Source organism: Lissotriton helveticus, chromosome 4_1 (assembly GCF_964261635.1).
Source record: "Lissotriton helveticus chromosome 4_1, aLisHel1.1, whole genome shotgun sequence".
Taxonomy (NCBI): Eukaryota; Metazoa; Chordata; class Amphibia; order Caudata; family Salamandridae; genus Lissotriton; species Lissotriton helveticus.
The window spans coordinates 2,039,513,113-2,039,538,161 of record NC_136063.1 but is presented as its reverse complement, the minus strand read 5'-3'; the positions used below and the strand labels follow the sequence as shown (position 1 = coordinate 2,039,538,161).

Sequence of the window (25,049 nt, the reverse complement as noted above, 5' to 3'; positions counted from 1 at the left end):
CAGCCAAGTACCACTCCCCACACACACCACCAGCAAACATGCCCAAGGGGTCGCTTCCTAAAAACTTTGTGTTAGTGGGCATTTTCCGCCCCCCCTGGGGGCAAAACGGCAAAAAAAACAGGCCGATTTTCCCCCAGGGTGGACAGAAAAACAAAAACACAATCATGTCCACCTGGAAGCGACCCTTACCCAAGGGGTCGCTTCCCAAAACAAACACATTGCCCCAACAAAAATCCCTGGTTCTAGTGGGTAATTTCTGCCCCCCCCTGGGGGCAAAACGGCCGAAAAACGGGCCGATTTCCCCCCAGGGGGGGCAGAAAAACGAAAACATACTCAGACCCCGCCTGGAAGCGACCCTTGCCCAAGGGGTCGCTTCCTAAAAACTAAAATTATATCCCTGGTGTCTAGTGGGCATTTTCTGTCCCCCCTGGGGGCAAAACGGCAAAAAAAAACGGGCCGATTTGCCCCCAGGGGGGACAGAAAAACGTAAACAAAATCAATGGCCGCCATCTTGGCTAAAATCAATATCCCTGGTGCTAGTGGGGAATTTCTGCCCCCCCCTGGGGGCAAAACGGCCGAAAAAACGGGCCGATTTCCCCCCAGGGGGGGCAGAAAAACGAAAACATATTGCCAGCCCGCCTGGAAGCGACCCTTGCCCAAGGGGTCACTTCCTAAAAACTAAAAGTATATCCCTGGTGTCTAGTGGGGGCATTTCCGCCGCACAATCGCGACGCTGTGCGCGATCGTGAGGCAGAAATGCCCTGCAAAGAGACATCAGGGGAAAGGAAAATCTCTTTCCTCTCCACTGATGCCTCTTCGCTGCCCCCAAACCCCCGCCAGCCTCGAGAAACCTACCTTCTTCCAGCGCGGTCAGGAAGCAAATGGCTTCCTGAGCGCTGGGAATCCCTGATGATGTCAGCGCGCGCTGTGCGCGCTGACGTCATCAGGGATTACCATGGGGGGGGCGGGGGCGGCAGCGGAAGCTCTTCCGCTGCCGCCCCCATTGCAAAACCGAAGATCAGAGAGCCTCGGGGGGAGCGCCAGCGCTTCCCCCGAGGGTGGGGCTGATGACGAGCTGGCCTTGTCATCCGCGCAGGACAGTTAAGCGCGATGACGAGCCCAGCTCGTCATTAGCCCCGAAGGGGTTAATCAGCAGGTATGACGAAGAGTATAGCCAACATTGAAAACTGTATTACAGTTGTTGCATGTTGGATGCACGACTACTGAGATCCTCCTGCTGGGGAAAAATACCCAGACTTGTGGAAATCATTGGTGACCAAAGATGTTGGGGCCCCTTCCAAAGCCTAAATCATCTGTAAAGAATATTGCTGTGTGATTTGATAACACGATTTCCATTTTTGATGCAAGTGCTTTGGAACCCAGAGAAGCCTCAAACCGAGCTTCGGATTATTCCATCCACAAATTCGGCAAATGATTGTACAGTCTCTAATCATTTTGTGACTGGACTACTGTAATATCCTCTATTTGGGTGCCAAAAGATCTGTTATAAATAGGCTACAGATTGTCCAGAATGCAGCCGCAAGACTTTTTTCTCTTCCTAAATTCTGTAACACCTCTAGGCTTTTTCTGCAAACTTCATTAGCTGCTACGCAATTCAAAGCATTGTGCATTGCCCATATAATCATGAATGGACAAGGTGCTTCCATCTTAGCTGTTCTGATTCAACCATATCTGCCTACCAGAACTCTCTACTTGGCCAATTTGAATTGGGCCTTTATATCACATACTAATGTAGCGAGATTGGGAGGAAGGTCCTTCCGAGCATTGGCGCTAAAGAATACTCTGCCTCCATGACAAAGGAAAACTCAAAACCATCTTAGTTTCAGAACACAGCTAAAGACTTGGCTATTTGCAGTCTAGGCTTCTTTATGCTTTTCTATGTCATGCTTCTCAGTATGGCTTATGTTGTATTGTCGTGGAAAACGCTGGGAAGTCCCATTCTGGGGCAGCTTGTGCTTTAGAAATCCCCCTAACATAGCAAGTAAAGTACTGAAATCCCTCATAGTAAAGACTCCTTCAGTACTTACCTGTAATGTAACCGCTCATAAGGTAGAAAGTAATGGAATCTCGCCATAAAACCATACCAGTGTCACTAACACTGTGGTCAAGAGATGCCAAATTGTTAGAAATGGGGGTCTCTAGTTGGCAATGGTTTGCACCTTTGTCCTAGTAGGGACCCTGCTTCCTAGTCCGTGTAACGGGGATACACTTCCAAAATAACCCATGCTCTCCACATTGGTAGCTTGGCATGAGCAGACAGGCTTATCTCAGAGGCAGTGTGTAAAGCATTTGTGCACACACACAGTAACACAGAGAAAACACTACAAATGGACACCACACCAGTTTAGAAAAATACGTAAACTTAATTTAAACCAAACAAACCCAAAACGACAAAAATCCACAATACAGTAATGAAAAATGTAATCAAAATATGACTTAAAAGGTAGAAACAGTTCTGTCCATAGCAAGCTATAGATGCATCACTTTAAACACAAAGTACCTTAGATTCGTCACAATCATAAACAAAACCAGCCACAGGGAAGGTGATGCGTGAGTTCCTTATGCCTAGGGAAGGTGATGCGTTGGTTCCTTACTTCAGGGGAGGTGATGCATCGGATTCTTACTTCAGGGGAGGTGATGCATCGGATTCGTACTTCAGGGGAGGTGATAAATCAGATTCTTACTTGAGGGAGGGTAATGCATCTGTTTCTTACTTTGGCCCCCTGCGTTCTTGTAGACTTGTTGCCCGATGCGATGTGTGGGGATTAGGGATGTATCTGTTCTTAATGGGGAGGCGGCAATGGCACTGCGTTTTCTCCAGCTGTGGTCCCGCAAGGCGTAGGTTCTTGCAGTCGCACACCAGGGCCTGCGTCTGAATTGGTGTGGTGATCTCAGACTTCGGCTATTGGTGCATGGGATTCAACGTGTGGAATTTCTCAAGCCACTGGCAGGTGCTGCGTCGTTTTCTCCGGCGATGCGTCGGAAACGGGTGCATTTTGCTTCTTATAGTTGCGCCGCTTTTCCAGGTCCCACCAAAATGAACAACCTCCAGAGGCCCATCTCCGGCATCTCTTTGCAGGTCAGAACTCACAACAAGGAAGTTCAGGGGACCGGGTGCTGAAGTATTTTTGTCCTTGAGACTGCAGGAGGCAACTCTACTTGAAGACCTTGGAGATCTTTATCCTCTTCTTGGCAGAAACAGCCACTGAAGGCCAACCACAGACAGCACACAGCAAAGAGGTAGCACTTCTCCTTAAGCTTTCCCAGTTTTTTTCCTTGGCAGAGGTTCCTCATTAATCCAGAAGTCATCTAAAGTTTACGGGTATGGGCCCAACATTTATATCTAGTGCAGCTTCCCGGCCCGAATTAGAGACAGAATTGTGTAAGGCAGACCAGGTCATTAAAGTGAAATGAAATCTCCTCACCCCTACTCTACATGCAGCCCAGGTCTATTCAACCCACCCCTAACTCATCCAGGAAAGGCAGGACACACCTCAACCCCACAGTTGCTGTCTTCAGTGAATGCACATCCCCAGCCTCTGTTACTCTAAAACCAGACAGTCAATTCACAAACCAGCAGAGGTACACAGGATGACTAAGCAAGAAAATATCTACTTTCTAAAAGTGGTATTTTCTAACACAGAATCTAAAAATCATCCTTACTAAAAGATGCATCTTTATATTCTGAGTTCAGGCATACTAAACTCCACCTTCCTATCTTGTATCTTGTCCCAATGGGAAGTTCTATTTATAAGATGTTAAAAATAAACTCCCATTCTATCCTATAGGTCAGACAGCCTTTCAAAAGTGAAAAACTAAATTCCCTGTAGTTCACTATCTGGACATGGTACACACATCAAAGCATATCCTACCATTCACAGATAATGCAGCTGGCACACAGGGGTACCTTGGGCCTTCCTTAGGGGTGACTCAAATGTAAGACATGGGAAGTTAGGGCCTTGCAAGTGGATGCACTTGCCAGGTTGACGTGACAGTACCAAACTGTACACAGACACTGAAATGGCAGGTCTGAGAACCTTTTGCAAGGCTGCTTGTTTGGGTGGCACAATCAGTGCTGCAGATCCACTAGCCGCATTAGATTTACAAGACCTGGGCAAACACAGTGCACTGTACTAGGGACTTATTGGTAAATCAAATAAGCCAATTATGGAACCATTTATCCATAATAACAATTTATACAGAGAGCGCATTCACTTTAGCATTGATCCACAGTCCTAAAACCAACAAAAACAGGAGGTCAAAAGCAAAACGTCTAGGGATAAACCCGCTGGAAAATGCAGGTCTAACACAAATGTTATACTTTCTCAATTGTTTATTGATTTAAAGGTATTTGCATTTGGATATAAATTGCTTTTCATTGGCACTAGACTCTACCATTTAATCCTCTGTCGTAAGTACTTGAATCACCAGTATTACTAAATAAAGAGTTGAACAGTCTATAGACTTTTATAAAGCCTAGAAATGTCTTCAGGCTGAGATTTTGCAAGGCTTCATTAAAACATTATTAAAAAGATGCATCATGAAAGAATTGCCAATGATTGCCCTATGCATGGCATTTAATTTATATACTAAATGTTCTTTGATTATAAATGATCATTTTAAATGCACTGTTATATGTAGAATGTATATTCACCATTATTGTAATTTTTTTCCATGCAGCTACAGTTACAGTCCAACATTAGAGTTGGGTCATCACCGCGAGTCATAAAAAAAAAAACAGGTGATGATGCTGGGGCAGTTTCTGAAGATGATGGATTACCACAAAGTCCTCCAGAAATTTCTACTCTTCATGAAGTTCTAACATGTTCATCTACCAAGGTAATCCAGTATTGTCATATAGTAAAATTAGACATAGAATGTCCATGCTCAACTAAGTTGCCCATATTGCTTTTTGCACCATTTCAGCTCTGATTTGTATTTCTTATATGAATGTGCACACAATAAGGAAAAGGCACGACTATTTGCTTGTGATAAACTGCTAGAAAATACTAGTGACCTAACATGCCTTCTCTTGTCCTTTGGTACCACTGCCACCAGGATTATTCTTCTCCCCTCTTTGGCCTCACCCACGGGCAGAAGGAGCTGTGCCATATCGTAGCACTGCTTCCCACCAACTGTGCCAGCTGACCCACTGCCTCACTCACAATCAGGCCGTAGCATGAGCAGGCTAGCTGATATGAAGCAGTCCGTGTGCATGATGTTTTTATCTTGACAGGATACGGCCATCGTTTCGGCATCCCCCGAGTCTTCACTCCACTAGAGGCTGGTGCCTGCTATAATTGGTACAGCACCAGTACTGAAGGCCTAGCTAAGGCGACACAATGGCTCACTGATGGGCCGGACTGGGAACCCGCAGCATCCTTGGCAATTTTTTGGGACCAGCCCCCCACTTCCCAGAGGGGAGAGGGGGCAACTGTGAAGCACTGCTGCTTTTGTTATTGGGGGCCAATATTGCAGCATTGCTGCAAAACCAGCCCGCAGTAACAAAACCAGCCCCCATCACTGCAAAACTGTCCCCCACCCTTCCAGCCTTCTTATCAAATGCCCAATTCCTGCCATGGCAAGTCCGACCCTGCTCACTAAGATGAAACAAAGGTTATGAAGCCCAACAAGACTACATAGTTTATCATCATCAAGTGTGAATTAAATCCACTTAAATTTAGTATTAATAACCCTATTATTGATAGTGTTCTATGAACAGGTTATTTTTTCATATTATTGGTACAATTCTCCCTCCTATTTCCACATCTTGTCCTGTTTTTCATGACACATTATGGGATCTGTTGTCATCGTATTACAAAAGGCAAATACAAATCCCACAATCCAAAGAAAAAAACCAGGACTAGATAAAGTTCCACCTTACCTAGTAAAATGGATGCTTCTGAAGTAAAAAAGACCAACTTAATATATGGAATAATGTACCATTATAAAGTATACTACAAGTTCTTGCAGAGTTCAGTGACTTTGTAAGGCGTAGTGTCTGTAACCTTCGGGGTCTGTAGATGCACAAAACTCCTCAGTGACTTGCATTATCTCTGTAATGTACAGTTGGAGTGTACATATTTGTATATATTCATATCATGAATCAGTGTTTAACTACTTTAAAGATTTGCGTGACTTAATGGTAGTCCAACCCTTTACTTGTACCCAATGATAATACCCAATATGTTATGAGGTATAAGGTGCCTGCTGCCGTACATTATAATGATATTGCAAGTTCGAGAGGAGTTCCATAACCATGTAGAGGAACAAGGCTGAAGGCTTCCTTCCTTTATAAGTTATGGAACTTGAAGGTGTTTTGCAGTATCCTTCTCATGTACGCCGGGGGTACTTCTATCGCCTTTCCCACAAACCACTTAATATCTTGGTGCGTCGCTCTTTCATATGAAAGAGCAAGATTGTTTGAAAACATGCAGAATAAAAATAAAACTTTCTAGACATTCTTCTGGCCTTCAAGAGTAGATTTTCAATCTCTGAGCAGAATCAAGTCGCAGTACAACTTCCTGTGCTGTTCTAGCCCAGAAACTTGAGGAAGTTTCGGTGAGAACCCAGGCTTTGGAGCAGGAAATCCCTAGGATTAAACAAACTATGGGCAAAATGTCTGCAGAGGTAAGCCGGTTATCTCGCCAAAACAGGAAAATGAAGAAGGATCTGGAAAGTCTCAAAAATCACACTCGGAGGAATAATCGCAGACTCATTAATATCCCTGAGAATGAGGAAGGCTCGGATATTAAGGCCTATGTGATCTCTGTTACAAGATACAGCCTTAAAAAAACGGTCAGATATGGACCTCTCTTCTGAAATCCATTTAAGAGTAACCCAAGACAACAGAAGCCAAGGAGAATCTTAATTAATTTCCTTGACTATACTGCTAAGGAGGCTATTCTGTCATCAGCCTTGAAAGAAGGATCTTTTTCAGCAAGCTCTTATTCTTTTTCGATAAGATCAGATGTCTGCCACACTACCACACTAAGGCATTGGGAGATGGGGGAAAGGATTTAGGAACTGAATAAACTTGGTGCTAAAGCCCAGTTAAAGTTTCCTGCTTCTCTCCGAATGTGGAATAACAATATGTATACACATCACTCCTTGGAAAAAGCTGATATGTTGATTGAGGAAATCAGCAAGGGAGTTAGTAAGTAAGGAGGTGGGAGTATGAGGTGGAGGTGAGGTGGGAGGTGTGAAGAGAGGCCCGACATAACAAGTTTATTTTTTTAGCCAATAATGAAGGCCGCTAGGCTTTGTCTGTTGGTAGGGAGGGTTCCCTAGGGATGGGAGGGTTGGGCATGGACAGTGAGTGGGAGGGAGGCTAGGGGGAAGGGCCCGAGGTGGGGAGCAGCAGGTGAAAATAAATATAAAAATGTTTGTTTCACTCTATCTTCTCAGATTGTTCTTAACCGTATCACTATGCCAGCCTGCGGCAAGGTTTGCCCTGGATATTGTAGATGTGGAGGACCAATGAGTTACATTTTTTAACTTGGAACGTTAACCAGCTCAGGTGCAAACGTAGGCAGAGATTGGCAATAAATTATTTAGAGGAGAGCAGTGCACATGTCTGTCTGATCCAGGAGACCTATTTAGACACTCTAGAAGGGAAAACTTTATTTTTAAAGTGTCTTTGGGTAGACCACTTTCTAGTATCAGAACAGTCTGCTCACTGTGGGGGGGGAGGGGGTGCTACCTTAATTAAACGAGGATTAGGCTGTGCTATCAAAGCCTCCAAATCTGATTAATCTGGGAGGAGGCTGATAGATTTTTAGATTGTGGAGGGGCAGAGTTAGTTTGCGCCGTTATTTATGGGCCTAACATTGATGATCCCTCCCTTTATCTAACATAGAATGGACTTTAATGGAGGTCACAGCTCCTAATATAATGGAGGGGATTTTAATGTTCTGCTGAACCCTGTACAGGATAGATCCAACATAGGTCGTTATGACAACACTCCTCGGGCACGTCGGACGTTAAAAATTTTACTGCTAGAGCTGGGTCTGGAGATATAAGATGGGAACCAGTGAGGGCTTTACTTTTCACAGTCAAAAGCATGCTCATTTTTCTAGATTGGACTATCTTTTTGTAGACAGGACTATTGCCGAAGAAATAACGTCTATAAACATCCTTCCAGGTCACATCTCGGACCATGCGGCGATGAGCCTTTCCTTAGCTGGGTACTGTAGACTTCCGAGACCAAGATGGACTCTAAGTAGAGCCATTCTTGCTGATCTTGAGATGGGGGGATATTAAAATAAACATGTGGGTTGTTCTTTAAGGACAAACTCGGCTCTGCTTCCCTGGACGTTGTGTGGGACACGTTCAAGGCTTATCTCAGAGGGGAATTACAAAGCCTGTCTTCTGCTCAAAAAAGGGTTGAACGTTTAAGCTTAAAGGCTTTGGATGATAAAGTAGGCTCACTGGAAGGTGATTTGCTGCAAGCTAGAATGAGGTCCCCTGATGTTAAGGCAAGGTTGCGGAAGCAACTTGAAGATGAGGCGCCGCGACTGACATTGGAATCTGGGGATCACGGTTCGATCCCCAACGCCGGCGGCAGATTAGTCCAGCACCATGTGACTCTGGACAATAGCTTGCTTAATCTTCCCGACGGCCCCCAGCGCCTAGAGGCCCTTCCAGGTGATTGTTTGCGCTTTACAAATGTGGATTATTATTATTATTATTATTATTATTATTAAATACAGGGTCTATTTGGATCAAAATGTAGAGCTCAGTGGAATGCCATGTCTATGCAGATCTTTGAATATGGGAAAAAAGCTGGCGCCCTATTGGCCTGGAAGGCTCGGACAGACAGGTCTAGAAATTTTATTGAAAAATTGGTTGTGAATGATAGAGGGGACCCTTCGGGGAAGTAGGAAGATGTGCAGGCCTCCTTAGTGTCTCTCTGTTCTAGTTTATATGGGGAAGAAATATACCCCAACTCAGAGTGTATTAAGGCCTAGTTGAGGAAGCTGCAGCTCCACAATTTAATAGCTTTGAACAGTAAGGTTCTTGATGCTCCAATAACTTAGGAGGAGATTCGCTCGAGTATAACCAATAGTAGGAAGGGTAAAGCCACAGTTACCAATGCTCTACCAAATGCTGTGTATAACCTTCTAATCGAGGAGCTGATGTCTTTCTTGTAAGCTCTGTTCAATTCAAGCTATAGGCATGTTGGTCAGGTCCCTAAATCCTCAAGTCCTAATTTTGAAACCATCTAAGGATCCTAATAGGGCGGATTCCTATCGGCCAATCTCCCTGCTTAATGCGTATTATAAGATCTTTATGAGCAACTTAGCGGGGAGATTGGCTAAACTCGCTCCTCAGCTTATACATTTAGATCAGAAGGGTTTTATTCCCAAGAGATATACACAGGAACAGAACCAACAGTTAATTGGTACAATAGATCTGGTCATAGAACGATCTGCTCCTTTGGCTGTAGTAGCGTTGTATGCCGCTACGGCATTCGGCCGAGTATGCTGGGTCTTCCTTTGGGAGGTTTTGAGCACAATGGGATTCAGCTCTAAATTTATTAATACACTTAAGGCGATCTATGAAGGAACATCGGCCAGGATTTTCTTTAATGGTGCATTATCCCACAGTTTTTTCTTTTTTGTTTAAATGCGTTATTTGAAGAATAATAGAATTACAGCAAACCAGTAACACAAAGAACAAGCATTTGCAATGCAATAGGTCTCGCATTTGCAAGAGTTTGAGCTGTTGGCAATGTAAATGGCAATGCCTTTTATTTATGTGTTTTGAAAACATGCAAGTGGTGCACTTTGTACTTATTGTCCTTGCTTAGGAGAAGCAAGGCTGGCAGTTACCGCACCTCCTACTGCCAGCCTTGCTTTTCGTAAGCAACGAATAGAAGCACAAAGTGCGTGTTTACACACCGCTTGCAAGTTTTCAAAGCACATAATAAAAAGCATTGTCATTTACAAAACCAATACCTAAAACTCTTGCAAATGCGAGACCAACTGTATTTAATGTTACAAATGCAGGAACACAAGTCCTAAAATGAGAAGGAAGAAAGTTAACTGAACTAAATATACTATTGCACTTCACAAGGGACAGCTTTTGATCTCTGCACATGAGGATTAATTATACATTGGAACCCAATATTTGGATTTATTTTGTCTATTTCCATTGCAGCTTTTCCAAATTCGAATGAACTTCCATATTTTGACTATTGATTTATCCCTAACTAGCCGCCATGCAATGCAAGTAAATGGACGCCGATAAGGGCCATGCTGGCTGTCTCAAGGCACTGCATTGGATTGCCATGGGATAAATCACGGAAGGAGCTACGTTGGGGCTAAAAAAGCGATTGTTGTATAGCTAGCACACGAGTCAGCGCGAGTACATGCGTGGCGCGAGGTCCACTCGCGCATTTCTCCCACATGGACTCGTACTGACTCGTGCCTATGTTTTGATTTAACTTATCACCTCGAGCTTTGTTATTGTTTAACTCTGTATCACTCGTGACCATTTACAGTTCACTGTATGTATATGCTTGTTATTAACTGTAATCTTTGTCAGTTACCACGGAGTTCCTGGAGACTTCAGCTGTATGCAGGAGTGCTTCTTTATATGGAATAAACTTACTATTTATTCAAATCATTTGTAGTTATTTACACTACAATTTGGCGACGAGGGACGGAGCATTGAACCTTCCTAGAAGCATTTCCTGCTTAATTTTATGCTATTTACGCATTTTTGACCAAATTTACATCGGAACTTATAAAAGTTTCTGAATACATTCTTGTTTCCTGTACCTGGAAAAGAAGCGACGGACAACCTTCAGCGACGCTCTGCATTTCAGAAGGAGGATTTCATTTGGTTTTTTTCAAATGCGTTGATGGATGCGCGTTTTCGTTTCCTCCTGTGTGCTCTTCACGCCTGAAACAGAAGCCACGGCTGTTTCTTTTCCATACGCGGAAACATTGAAACGCTTCTTTCCATTGGTTGTCCTGTTTCTTCTGAAACTGAAGAGGTGACTTTGTTTTCCTCACCCGACGGTCCCGTTTTACAGTTTAAAACAACGAAGATTTCAACCAAGAGGAAATCGGACTAAATGGAAAACGAGGGAAGCGCATAGAGATCGGAGTTACAGAACAGACTAAGTTAACCTTCATTTATACACATGAAAACGCTCTTTCTTCAAGAAATCGTTTAACTTAATTTTTTTTCAACATTTCAAATATTCACTTCCCATCGTTATTTTGATAGTACGCTTGTTAGTGTGAATTATTATTTTTTTCTTATTTTATTTTACTTACTTTATCCACCATGTGTGCTCAAGGTTATACTCTTTCCCCACCACAAAGTTATTGGTCAGCTGGTAGGTCTCCTTGTATGCAGTGGATAGAGTGGAAAGCTTACTTCTTGAATTATATTGAGACATTGGATGCAAATGGTAAGATGAAAGCTCCTGAAAAAAAAGGAATTTTTTTACACTCTTTGGGACCTGAAGGACTAAAAGCCTTCAATCAACTTCCTGCTTCGCAAGCAAGTGGAGATATGAATGTATTTGATAAAGCTTTATATGATTTTGATAAGTATTGTTCTCCCAAAGTGTGCATAGGAATTTCTAGATTTAAGTTTTTTCAAAGAAAACAGTTGAGTGATGAAACAGTAGATAACTTTGTCTCATCTCTGAAAACATTAGCCCTTGATTGTAAATTTGGAAATTTACAAGAAGATTTCATAAGAGATCAAGTAGTCATGCATTCTAAAAATGAGACCATACAGGAAAGGCTTTGGATTAATGGAGATGAAAATTTAGATTTTGTTTTATCCATTGTTAGAAAAGCTGAACTTTCCTGTAGAAGTGCATTACAAGTTAAAGGGGAAGATGTTTCAATTAGTAAAAGCATTGTTGCAAAAATTAACCATAAATACGATAGTAAAAATAAGGACGCATTTAAAAAGAAACAAATATTTTCTTCCAAAGGGAATTCTGAAGTTCCAAAGAACAACCTTAAATGTTTTAGGTGCAATAGCAAGTCACATTTAGCAAATGACAAGAGTTGTCCTGGTTTGAGACAGAAATGTGCCAATTGTGGTTTAAAAGGACATTTCACCTCTGCTTGTAGAAGAGGTAATGCCAATCAGAAAATCAAATGCATTGAGTTAAGTGAGAATAGTGATGATGAAGACTATACTGATGATTCCAATGACTGTCTTTTTGTGTTAAACATAAAAGATTCTGCAGTTCTAAATGTAAATGACCATACCATCAAGAAGAAGCCATTATGTGACATGGTTATTGGAGGGGTAAAGATCAATATATATGCAGATTCAGGATCACCTTATTCTATAGTATGTGAATCTGTCTGGAGAAAGCTATTTGCACCAAGACTAGGTAGTCATTTGGAAGAAAGTGATATCAGTCCTGAAGGATATTCTGGTGGGAGAATAGATATTTTAGGGTTCAGAACTCTAGTTTTTAGATTCAAAAATAGAAAATGCATTGCGAAATTGTATGTTTCAAAAAAAGGTCCTTCAGTTCTTAGCTGGTTTGATTGCGGTAAACTTGATATTGTCCTTGATCCTAATAGCCCAAATCCTGTGATGTTGATTGATGAGCAAAATGGCATTTCCTCGCTCATGTTAAAAAAATTTCCTAATGTGTTTTCTAAAGGCATTGGGAAGTTAACCGACTTTAAGCATGAAATTCGTTTGAAGGATAATGCTTGTCCAAAAATACATAAAGCTCGCAATATTCCCTTTGCTGTCAGAGAGGAAGTTAAGAATGAATTAAATGCCTTGGTAGAAGGTGGCATAATAGAAAGAATAGAGTCATCAGAATGGGTTTCGCCTATAGTGGTTGCTAGACGAGCTAATGGCAAAGTGAGATGCTAACTGAGGGAAGGAATTATGAAAGAGTAAAGAGAATTTAGGACAGGAGGGTGTGTGAAGGGGCAATTAAGTAAAAGCAAAACTGGAGTAAAGCAGCTTGGGCAAGAGAAAAGGAACTGCAATAAGCATGGTTAAGCAGCAAAAGGGTGAAAGTGAAGATCGCATTACTTTCACTGGAGCACAGCAAAGAGCGGCAGGGTATCAGTAATGGTGCAGCAGACAAGAGAGGCTCCGAAGCTGTCTTATGTTTCAGCACAAGCCCATCTCCATCAGGCTTTCTGAACCATGAGCTCATAAGATTATGATGAAACTTCCGGGTGGACCCTTGGGGCTCATAAGAGCACGTAGCCACCAAGCCTTGGCCTGCTATATGAAATAATGAGCTCTCGGGGTGGGCAACTCCTTGTGGTGGTTGTCTCCCCTGGCATTCATTAACAAAGCTGAAACCAGGCCAGCTCAGGCCACGAGGATATTGGAGCACAACAAAAATAACACAACAGGCAGGCTGCAAACTCTGACTCACACGGACAAGATGCCTTCTATTGTTTTCAGGGCCTGAAGTTGTTGATTAGCACAGGCTGGCAGCAAATTGTATTTCGTGCTGCTGTGCCCACCGAAAACGGCCCCTCAACACTCCAAGTGTATGCTGACTGTGTGGCTGTCGACTGCAACAACGGATACAAGACGTTTTCACCATTGTTCAATTTGCTTCCCATCTAGATTACCAACGGCCAGCCCAGTGGACACTTTGGGTGATGCAGAGTCGTTTTTGACTCGAGTGTCAGCTTCTTAAAGTACCCCACCAGCCCTCTAGTTACGAGAACCACACCTATGAGGGTAAAATGCCCCATTTGGTCCGGCAGATTTCATGATTGTACACGTAAAAATGCAGCCAGACTCCTGCTTCCCAGACTCCTCTGAGGACCACCCTGCCACAGCAGTTCTGTGCTCTGCAACAGCACAGAGGCACACAACCTCCTGAGCACCAGAGCAGTGTAGTCACTTGGTGCAAACGAAGGTCATCCCAGCGGGCGGCTGAGCACCATTAAAGTTATCCGTTACAGTTATCCGTGGCTGACCAGGTACCCCGGCCTTTTGCTGCCTCACTTAATGCACATAGAAAGGAAGGGGGTGCGGGGAGGGAAACGCTGTGTTTGTGCTCAGAGGGTGGGGGAAAGGCTCTAAACGCGAAGCAGGAGGGGGGAAAGCAATAAAAAACACAGTTCAAAGATCAACCAAGTAGATAAAGCGCAGCGTTCCTGAAACGGGCAAAGCTCTAAATGAAAATATGTTAAGTCTCTTCAAAATTAAGTAAAAGCTACAAATTGAAAAACATTTCATAAAGAAATGTAACCCTGAGATATGCTGCTGTGTTTCTTCATATAACTTTATTTTCAAAAGACGGGCTGTTAGAATTGGGGGTCTCTGGTTGGCGCAAGTATGCACTTGTGACAAGCAGGGACCCTCTCCTCTAAGTCAGGGCGAAGGATGACCCCTTAGAATTACCCTTGCTCACCCTCTAGGTGCGTGGCGTGAGCAGCCAAGGCTAATCTTCAGGCGTTAGTTAGTTAAGCATTTGTAATCACACACACAGTAAAATATACCAATCCCCCCACAAATGGACACCAGGCTGTAAATATATAAAAATACGCTTCTTTATGTAAAAATATATATATATGTAACTCAACAGACTTATCACAAGACCAAATAACGTTTTTGTAGCACCACAGATTGTAAATAGGCAAGCTTCTTATGTTACAGTTCAAATGGAGATTTCTTAACTTCAATGTTTCTCTTAGTCTCTAAAAGAAATGTTCCTTGTGCTTCAAGTTACTTTGGGACAGTTCTCTGAGTCCCTGTGGGATGCTCCACTCCACAATGCTCCCTTTTCCCTTTCTTTGGACTGCCCAGGGGCTCCTCCACGCTTTTAGCCCGTTCCTGGCAGAGATCCGGGCCCGACCTGCCAAATCTCACGCTTCCCGCGTGGGATGCGTTCGGCCCGGCCGGGTCTGTTGGTGCGCACGGCCCCAACTGGTCTGCGGGACCCACACAGGGGGGGGGGGGCGCCGACCTCACGACTGCCAAAGGGGGGGGAAGGCCAAAGAACACAGAGCGGCCCCAGTCACACTAGCAGAACGGCCGGGCGGCAGCCTTTGGCTTCCCGGCTCCCAGCAAATTCCGGCGGGAGGGGCTAGAGCGAGCACACAGCGCGGTGCTGCAAGCAGGCACACAGAGCGGTGCGAGTCTGGTTAGAAGAACGGCTCGCACCGCCGTGGATGTTGACAGTACCTTGGCACTTGTAGGCAGGAGCGGCAACAAGGGGAAAACAAACGTTGCGGGCCCCTAGCCCGGGGTGATTTCCAAAGCGCAAGGACACTTCTTCCTCTGGGGGTTGGGCCGAGTCGGCACAGGCAGCGCGACTCGGTCCGGTGAGCACTTTGGGATCCTGACGTCAGCGGCCGTGGGCAATCAGGCAAGCGCGGCCCGCGACCCTTAGCACGAAGGTGCGGGGGTCTCCTCAGCGGGGGCGGCGCGGCCTGACAATCTCTGGGATGCGAAGCGGGGTCACAGGGCACGGCCTGTGCAGCTGTGGACCCGGCGTAGATCGCAATCGGCAGAGGGAATTCCGGCGGGAGGGGGGGGAGCGTCTCAGGGCACTCCAGTAGCAGGCAAGGGGCAGAGGAGCAGGAAGCCAAGCCTGGGGGCAGAGAGCGACTCCGGTCGGAGCGAGGCTCTCACAGGACAAAGGCAGGCAAGCTCCCGAGTGCCACAGCCCTAGGAGGGGCGATGAGGGGCGCAGTCTGGCTCCAGCGGGATGCACACACGGCTCGAATGTCAGGACGAGCCAAAGCACCAAGGACCCACTAGTCCTGGGGTCCAGATCAGGGGGCAAGCTCAGTCAAGCCCTTGGAGAATGTTTAGAGCACAAAGCAGCAAAGTCTTTTCTCAGCAAGTCTTCTCCTCTCCTTTCTCAGCAAGGCAAGCAGCAGGCCAGTCCTTCCAGCGTCTCTTCTCCTTCTAGTCGGGCAGAGGTCCTTTGTGGTAAAACAGGATTCTGATTTACAAGGAGCAGGGCTCCTACTTTTATACAGAGTTTATTTTGTTCTTACAGGCCAGGGGGGCCTTTGCATAACTGCTCTCAGCCTCTGAGCACTTGTGGTGGGTACTTCTGCTTCTGCATTCAGTGTGAGGACAGGCACATCAGCCGCTCCCCAGGGGGGCGGAGCCAGCATTGTGTGGACAGGGGTAGCCAGGAGCACTTTGTTGACAAGCTTCGGTCCTTCCTGGGCCAGGTGCAGGCTGAGTCATCAGTCGCTCCCCAGGGGGGCGGAGCCAGCATTGTGGTGGCAGAGCACAGCCTGATGCATCATTCAGGGAAACTCCCACCTCCCACTAAGGTGTCATCCTGCTATTCACCACCTGTCACCTCCCAGCCCTGTCACTCCCACAACTCAGACAGTCAGATACACACAAAAGCAGAGGCGGGCTGAAATGGTTAGGCAAGCAAATGCTAGCTTTCTAAAAGTAGCATTTGCAAACCCAGGATATTAAAATAAACTTTACTAAAAGAAGTATTTTATTATTCTGAGTTCAGGCATACTAAACATTAATTTCTACCATGTTCCCTGAGCCTGCTGGGATTATAGAGTGTAATAATTCCAGCAGCCCATCTGGCCTAAAGGGAATAGGTAGCCTTACAATAGTGAAAAACGAATTTGGCAGTAATTCACTATTAGGACATGCCACCCACACCAGAGCATGTCCTACCTTATACTTACAATGCACCCTGCCCTCAGGCCTACCATAGGGGTGACTAATATGAAGTTAAGGGAAGGTTTTAGGGGCTGGCAAGTGTGTGCACTTGCCCAGCCAGCATGACAGTACCAGACTGCACGCAGGTTCTGCAATGGCAGACCCTAGACACATTTTAAGGCTGCTTCTGTGGGTGGCGCAACCAGCGCTGCAGGCCCACTAGCAGTATTGGCATTTACAAGCCCTGGCACTCCTGGTGCACTTTACTGGGGACTGACAGTAAATCCAATGAACCAATCATGGACATCAATCACAGTTACATTTTACATAGGGAGAGCATATGCACTTTAGCACTGGTCAGCAGTGGTAAAGTGCCCAGAGTCATTAAACCAACAAAAACAGGTCAGAGAGAGTATTGGAGGAAGGCAAAAAGTTTAGGGATGACCCTGCCAAGAGGCCCAGGTCCAACACGGGCGAAGGAGATGCGATAAACAAATCTCGATGGATACCAAGTACTCTCTTTTCTAATGGATCTTTTTCTTCCACATACACAAATCTCGCTCAGCTTGGACTCTAGCAAAATAAGAAGAGTGCGATCCGTTTCTAGTACTCCATCCCTGATCCTGTGTCTCTTTCACTTCCATTAAGAAATAGCAGCACTGTAACTTTTGTTTCCTCAATACATCTCATTTGAACTCGTCACTACGGAAGGGGATGTAGCTCAGTGGTAGAACGCACGCTTCGCATGTATGAGGCCCCGAGGCCCTGGGTACAATCCCCAGCATCTCCACAGCTTAAAATAAATGAATTCAGTAAACAGTGTTGAATTTAAACCGTGTTGAATTCAGTAAACAGTGTTGAAAACGTTAGCTCGCCCGAATTGTGAAAGCTTACCAATTAAACATTGTATACACGTTTGCAATGCTTCATACGATGTCACATAGAAAGACAAGCGACCGCGCGGAACGAGGGAGGGGGGAGGGTCACGCCCCCAACTAGATGGCACACTGGACGCAATTAAGTGCGAGTGGAGTGAAACTGTAGTTGGGCACCGCTGCCTCGGAACTACATGGAAGTGACAATAAGGCCTACAGCCAACAGAAATCAAGAAAACAGCAATGCCAACCTTAAACCAATCACAAGGGGCAGGAGAAATTACATGGAGGTGAAGCCACTAAACAGATTACTATAAGTCTTGCTGAGACAGCGCATGCAGCGCATGCGCTGCCAAACACGAAACCTGAAAATGTAGAGCAAGAATTAGAACAATAAAAAGGCTGGTGCTCAAAACAGAACAGAAATCTATTTAAAATTTTTTTTTAGGGGAAATAAAAGGGGGGAAAACAGGTTTCACAGAGAAAGAAGCACTGAAGAGCATGCTAGAAGCATCCATTAAACTGAGATGGGAGGCATCATGAGAGAGCTGTTGATGAGAAAATCAGCAGGACAAAGACAAAATGGTGGCCGCCAAACCGCAGTTTAAATTCACCTCGATGAAATCCTAATTCCTTCAAGTCGGCGGAAGCTAAAGACCGCATCCTCTGAGTGCGCACTGTCTCTGATTAGAAGAGCTGGTTTCTCCAAAGCAGGTATCCAAAATATGACATCAATGATACAATAAGACCAAATGCGTGGAAATTCAATAAGGCATTTAGAAAAACTGAGGTGAAAAACGGCAAAGGGAAAAAACTAAATGGCGGCCGCTAATAAGCGATGTCCATCACCTGCATATTTCTCCTCTTCTAGGCAATTGTTTAAGGAACAAAACACAGAATTCAGAGGCGGTGGTGCTCCGATGCAGGAATCCGGCGTTATTTCATAATGATAGACGCTGGAACCACTCTGGGGCAGAGACAAAGTCCAGCGAGGTGCACACCCGCATCGTCAGGCGGCTATCTTTGGTCGTGGTGCGCATGATTCCCATTATCCCCCAGTGTTAATATACTAAGAGGGACACGGCAGGGATGCCCTCTATCTCCTCTCCTTTTTGACATCTATATAGAGCCTCTTGCTCAACAGTTGAGATTGGATGCTTCTGTTGTTCTATTTAGTTCCATGCCTTACAGCTGTAAAGTTGCCCTTTATGCCGATGGTTTTTTAATCTACACGGCTGATCTTCTGATCCTGATTCCGAGAGTGGAATAATTACTGGTGGAATTTGGCTCTCTTTCTGGTTACTTAGTAAACTCTGCTAAAACCAAGGTTATGTGTTGGAATATCACGGACTAGGAGGGGAGAGTGAGTTTCAAGTTTGGATATTTGGGCATTACAGTAGTGACCAATATAGATAAAAATCTGCAGCCTAATTGGTTAAGGGTCACCAAAGATATTGACTGTCTATTAAGTAGGTGGAAAACTCTCCCTCTGACAATTTTTGGACGGGTTAATTTAATAAAAATGGTTATCATTCCTAAATTAACCTACCTTTTTAATGCTATTCCTCTTGGGTTTCCCAAACAGGGCGTTGACAAAATTCAGGGGAAGTTTGTGAGCTTTATTTGGGCTCATAAAGGGGCTAGGTTATCTTGGAAAAAACTTAGACACAAGCTGAATAAAGGGTGGATAGGCCTTACCCGATTTTATTTGGTGCTGCGTCGCTTTCCAATTTTAGAAATATTCGAATGCTTCTGGCAAAAGCAGATGATTCCACTTGGGGGAAACTTTTGGGAGAGATTGAAGTGTGGAGGGCTTCCTATAAAAGTTTGGTGCTACCCGGTTTTTTAAGATGGCTCGATTAAAAGTATCGAGATTTGCCTTAAATATTTGGTATCAAGTCAGGAGGAGGCAGGGCATTGATTACTATTCAGATTTAGCCCCAGTTTGGTTCTCCCCGGAACCACAAAATGTTTGAAGGACGCCTTAAGTTTTCCACTTAGAAAGGCGGGGGTCACAACTTGGTCAGATCTGGTGTCATCGAAGGGAGTGTACCCCTGGGAAGTATTAAGGCTAACATCAGCAATGAGTTGTCCATATTTAAATTTATCCAACTATCCTCCTGTTTGTGGCATCTAAAAAGGAGATTGGGGTGACCATGAATTGGAGTCTTCTCTTCAGGACATTAGACCTAAGAACAAGGAGATTGCTTGGTGGTATGAGAGATTCCTGGTGGCAGAGGAAAAGATGCTACCAACCCCCTATTCGGTGTGGAGTGGACCTTCCCACAGGGAGATATTGAGACAGTATGGAATAATTAATTGAAGACTTTGTACTCAACTGTTAAACCAGCGAACTTGAAGAGGAACCATTTCTTCACTATTAATTATCTTTACTGGACCCCACACAAATTATCTAAGTTTTCCCCTCAACTGCTCCCTAAGTTTATGAGGTGTGGCTGTGGAGGGGCTGACAATCTCCATATTTTTGTCGAATGCTCATGCCTGAGTGACTTTTGGGGTGGAATAGAACTTGCACTAAAATGCATCTTTGATCAGGAGATCAAATTGAATGCAATGCTTATCCTCCTAGGAGAAGAAAGAGCATTAACTATGCTGTTGAGGCAGTCCCACAGTAGCTCTTCTATTTGATTCTTATCACCAGAAGGGAAGCCTTTTTATAAATGGAGGGACACCTTGCCTCCGAGAGTGGAAGATTAGGTTAGGGCCACTTTTAGGATCTGTTGTTTGAATCAGGGAATGGCAAAGAGCCCTAATCTGACTATATGGTCTGACTTCCTAATCTGGTGCAGGTCTTTGGGTGTTGGCCATCCGTCCCAATGATTACACCGAGCCACTGGCAAAGGTGATGGTCCAAGTTGAAAATGGACCCGGGCGAATGCAGTGACCACTGGGCGGATAGTTAGATGATGCAGTTTATTGATTATTGCAGACGCTCTTTAGTGATGTGAGGGAAATAAGATAAAAAAAAGCTGCAGGAGCTCAGAATGTGTAGAAACATGCCGAAAGTTTCTAGCTTTTCTCAATCTAAGGAGTGCAAAAAATAAACATATTGTCTCTGCTTATCATTGTAAGCTATTAAAATAGATCAAAGAAAAGTAACACTCTGTTTCGTTGCTGTAGACAGCTGCCTAATTTATGCTCAATGACCTGACCTGCCTTTCACCTCTGCTGCAGGTTTTGGCAGCAGGCATTGTGACATCAGAACTTAATTGTAATAACTTATAATAATCGAGTTCTAATGTTGTCTATTTATAATCGGCTACTGGGTTGTAAAAAGTCACCGGTTATAAAGAAATTAGAGACTGCTAATAATACAGGGACAGGGATTACAGAATCCAATGTATTATAAATCAATTAGTGCCAGGTACCTGCATAATAGCCAATACAATTACTCAATTCAAAGATCGTTTTTTATTAACCTTGAATAGATAAAGGGATGAATTCTCCTGCAAAGAAAAACATTCTGCCCATCCAAAGTCGATAGAACTCAGATCCATCTGCCAGAAATATCCCAAATAAACCTGGTAAGACATGTGCAAACTTTCCGTGGAGCTGCTGTCCTGTTGCTGTTAAGTTCATTGTTAAAACGAAGGGGTATGTGGTTTGTTTGAGACCAAAAGGGATTGGGCCTGCTTTAATAGGCTACCAAAGGAAACAGTACCCCTTTGTGGTCATTATTTTTATTATTATATATTGTGCTCCCGGCTAAGCTTATTAGTTGAGCAGGTCCAAATTGTGCACTTTATTAATAACTTTAGTAAAGAAGAATGTATTTTTTCAAACATAGGCCACATTGGTGAAAAATTACATTTCAACATTGATATTCTGTTAAAAGCAGTCACATCATAATCTCAGCAGCACATCAATCGATTGAGCATCACTTAAGTTTTAACCAATAACTTAATGCTAGAATGAGTGCTCTTGAAGGAATATATATGTTTGAGGCATGTGAGCTGTAGATCAAATGCTTTGCATTGCTTTCCATCTAGTGTTGGGTCTGAATGTGTGCACTTTGTTTTTCTTCGAAGAAGTCTTTCCAGTCACGAGGTCGGTGACTCCTCCTTTCGGTGTTAGTGCGCATGGCATTGAATCCATTGTTAATTGTTTTTTCCGCCATTGGGTTCAGATGTGAATAGCGGTGTTCCGGTTCAACACTGTTCTCAGGTTCCCCTCGATGTGCAGTCCACTTACCCTCGACAGTATTGTTTCTCAATCGTGTTTCCTATCTTTGCATATCATTCCAAGTCTTTGATTGGAAGTTTTGTGGCGGGCCGTCAGGCTTGACAGCAGTTGATAGAATGTACTCTGTTCAAATTCTGTTCCGGGTGTCACGCTAAATTTCTGTGCATCGACTTGGACAAAGTTTGCAATCTCTGTCTATCCCCGGAACACAATGAACGCGACTGCGACGAGTACTGATCATTTTGATCAAAGAAGACGATCCGTGACTGTTGTGCTTGATGTCACCAAATGCATCAGCAAAGCTGCTCTGCACCATATGTCTTCGGAGAAGACTTTGAACGCATATATCCCACTCGCAGGAAGCCGAAGTAGAGGACGAACACCTCTCCGTATCCGAGTCGACTCAGATGCGGAAGTCAAAGTAACACCGGGTCAACGTATCGTGAGTACTGAGACTCCATTCCCCTTCCACTTATTAAAGAAAAATGCTCCGATCCCTCCTCTGCCCTCGGGCTAAGGTCGGCACCGAGAAAAAGTTTCGGATGCCCCACCGTCCGGCTCGGGTCGAAACATAAATTCAAGCCTTCCGGCTCAGGATCAAGTTGGCCACAGACAGATGCCAAACCAGGATCTTTGGCATCAAAATCGAAGCATGTCATTGTGTCCCTTCCCACGTTACCTAAAAGTAAATCTTCTGTGCCGAAACCTTAAGATCCGAAACTTTCGATGCTGAAAACTGGTGATCAAAGAAAAGATTACTGCTCCACCCAAAGAGCCTGCAAACATGGATCCAAAACAAAAGGAACTGGTTATCCATCCAGATACTGGACATATTCATGTGAAGATGCCAGAAAGAAGGAACATGGGCATAGAAGAGGACTACCACATTCCTTTATAGCGCAAGGATATGGGTCCTAACCCTTCTCCTCCTCCCATTACACCTCCTTCACACTGTGATCCCAAGTTGCTAATCACACCCACACATTCCCACAATCACCTAATCCAGAGGATGAAGGGGATGGGGATGAAGATACACCACAGGAGCTAAATGACCCATGGGATGATTATAATACAGATCCAATCCCACACACCTACCTGGATCTATACCCCTCTAAACCCTCACCACCTGATGACAATATAGGGTATATAGAGCTGCTTAATAGGGCAGCTCAATACCATGGGGTGGAATTACACAGAGAGGCGCTTGAAGAGGATTTTCTATTTGAAACCTTAAGTTCCTCTCAGAGGTCAACACAGACACTACCTATGCTTAAGGGAATGCTTAAGCATACCGATGATATTTTTAAAGACCCTGTCTGGGCAAGAATTATCACGCCCAGAATTGAGAAAAAATGTGAGCTAGAACATACTGACTCCACTTATATTGAGGGTCAACTTCCATTAGAATCACTTGTCTCCAACGCTAGTAAACGAGCAAACTCTCAGACTACAGGTGAAGCCCCTCCTCCTGATAAGGAGTCCAAATTTATTGATGCCTACGGCAAAAGAATAGCATCGCAAGGAGCCAATCACTGGTGAATTGCAAATTTGCAAGCTCTATTAGCTCGTTACGATAGAGCTCACTATGATGAGCTAGAGAAATTAATACAGTTTTTGCCCGACGAGCACAAAACCAGAGCCAATGACCTAATTCAGATGGGGAAATTAATCACTAACACTTCCATTAGGTGCACCTTAGACACAGCAGACACTGCAGCCTGCGCAATCAACACTAGTGTATTATTACACACAGATATGCTTGGCTCAGAATTTCAGGGTTCAAGCTTGGAGCTCAAACCTCCATCTTAAACCAACCCTTTTGACAAAGAGCACTTCTTTGGTCCTACAGTGGACACTTCTCTAGAGAAGATGTAAAAATTATACTGAGGTAGCAAAATCCATGGAGGCTTTGCAACTCCCTTCCAATAGGGGATCCTTTTGTCGCTCCTTTTATAGGGGTGGCTCCAAAACCATTTCCACAGACAATCCCTCCTCCTCTTACAAGGGCAAAAATCAGTCACCCTCTTCAAGAGGTTACTTTAGGGGAGGATTTAGAGGGAACAACGGCTAGGGAAGAGGCGGCCGCAACTCAACACGCAGTTCTCCTGCAAGCACCGAGCAGTGATTTCCCTCTGCTACCCCCGATCAATTCGAATCCCAATGTCTACTCATCTGGAATACAATCACCTCTGACAGATGGGTTAAACAAATTATCCAATATAATTATTGCTTGGAACTAACAGCCACTCCCCCAAACATTCCTCCAAGATCACACAGTATGTCCCAGGAACATCTGAGCCTTCTCAAGCTAGAAGTTCTCTCTGTTGGAAAAAGGAGCTATAGAGCCAGTCCATTTACAATATCAAAGGACCGGGGTATACTCCCTATACTTCCAAATTCCCAAAAAGGATGGCTCTCTAAGACCTATACCTGACCTTCGACATCTAAATCTGTACGTCCAATCGGATCACTTTCACATGATAACACTCCAGCAAGTGCTTCCACTCCTTCAGCAAGACGACTTTGTCAACCTTAGACTTAAAGGACGCCTACTTCCATATCCCAATCCACCCCGCTCATCACAAATACCTCCGGTTTGTTGTGGCGGGAAAACATTACCAATTCAAAGTGATCCTGTTTGGAGTCACCACTGCTCCAAGGGTTTTCACCAAATGCCTGGCAGTAGTCGCAGCTCATCTACGAAGACAACACGTTCATGTCTTCCCATTCTTGGACGACTAGCTTATCAAAGCCAGTTCACACGGGAAGTGTCTACAACACTCTTCCAAAATGTTACAACTTTTACACGATCTTGGGTTCACAGTAAATCTATCCAAGTCCCATCTCCAACCCTCTCACACACATACGTATTTGGGGGCCACGCTAGATGCACAAAAAGCTCTAGCATGTCCAAATCCAGCCAGAATTTGCAACATTCAAGTTCTCATTTCTCACTTCTAGCCCAGCCACATTGCCAGCTCGGGTCTTCATGCCGTTACTGGAAATGCTGGTGTCTTGCATCCTAATATTCCCCTATGCAAGACTTTAAATGCGTCCCCCTCCAGGAATGCTTAGCATGTCAGTGGAATCAGTCTCCGGGTCAGTTTCAGATCTAGTGTTGGTGGATGGCCGCACTCATCGCTCCCCTTTCCAAGGGGCAGCCCTTCATCGACCCGGTTCCACAGACAGTGCTAACTGCAGATCATTGCTCACTGATTGGGGAGCTCCTCTCCAATCACACCCCATTCAGGGCATATGGAGTCCGCAGCAAAAGCAGCTTTATAAATCATCTAGAGCTGCTAGCAGTATTTCTAGCAATCTTAAAAG

At 44.5% G+C, this 25,049-nt stretch overlaps 1 protein-coding gene across 5 annotated transcripts in view; it reads left to right on the top strand.

Moving 5' to 3' along the window:
* KIAA1210 (KIAA1210 ortholog) overlaps nt 1–25,049 on the top strand; it is a 608,938-nt gene that overhangs the window by 422,270 nt on the left and 161,619 nt on the right. For all 5 annotated transcript variants that reach the window (XM_078688678.1, XM_078688680.1, XM_078688682.1 and 2 more), the window contains one exon: nt 4,702–4,860. In XM_078688678.1, the coding sequence (XP_078544804.1) occupies nt 4,702–4,860 (159 nt within the window). The remainder of the gene's footprint in view (nt 1–4,701; nt 4,861–25,049) is intronic.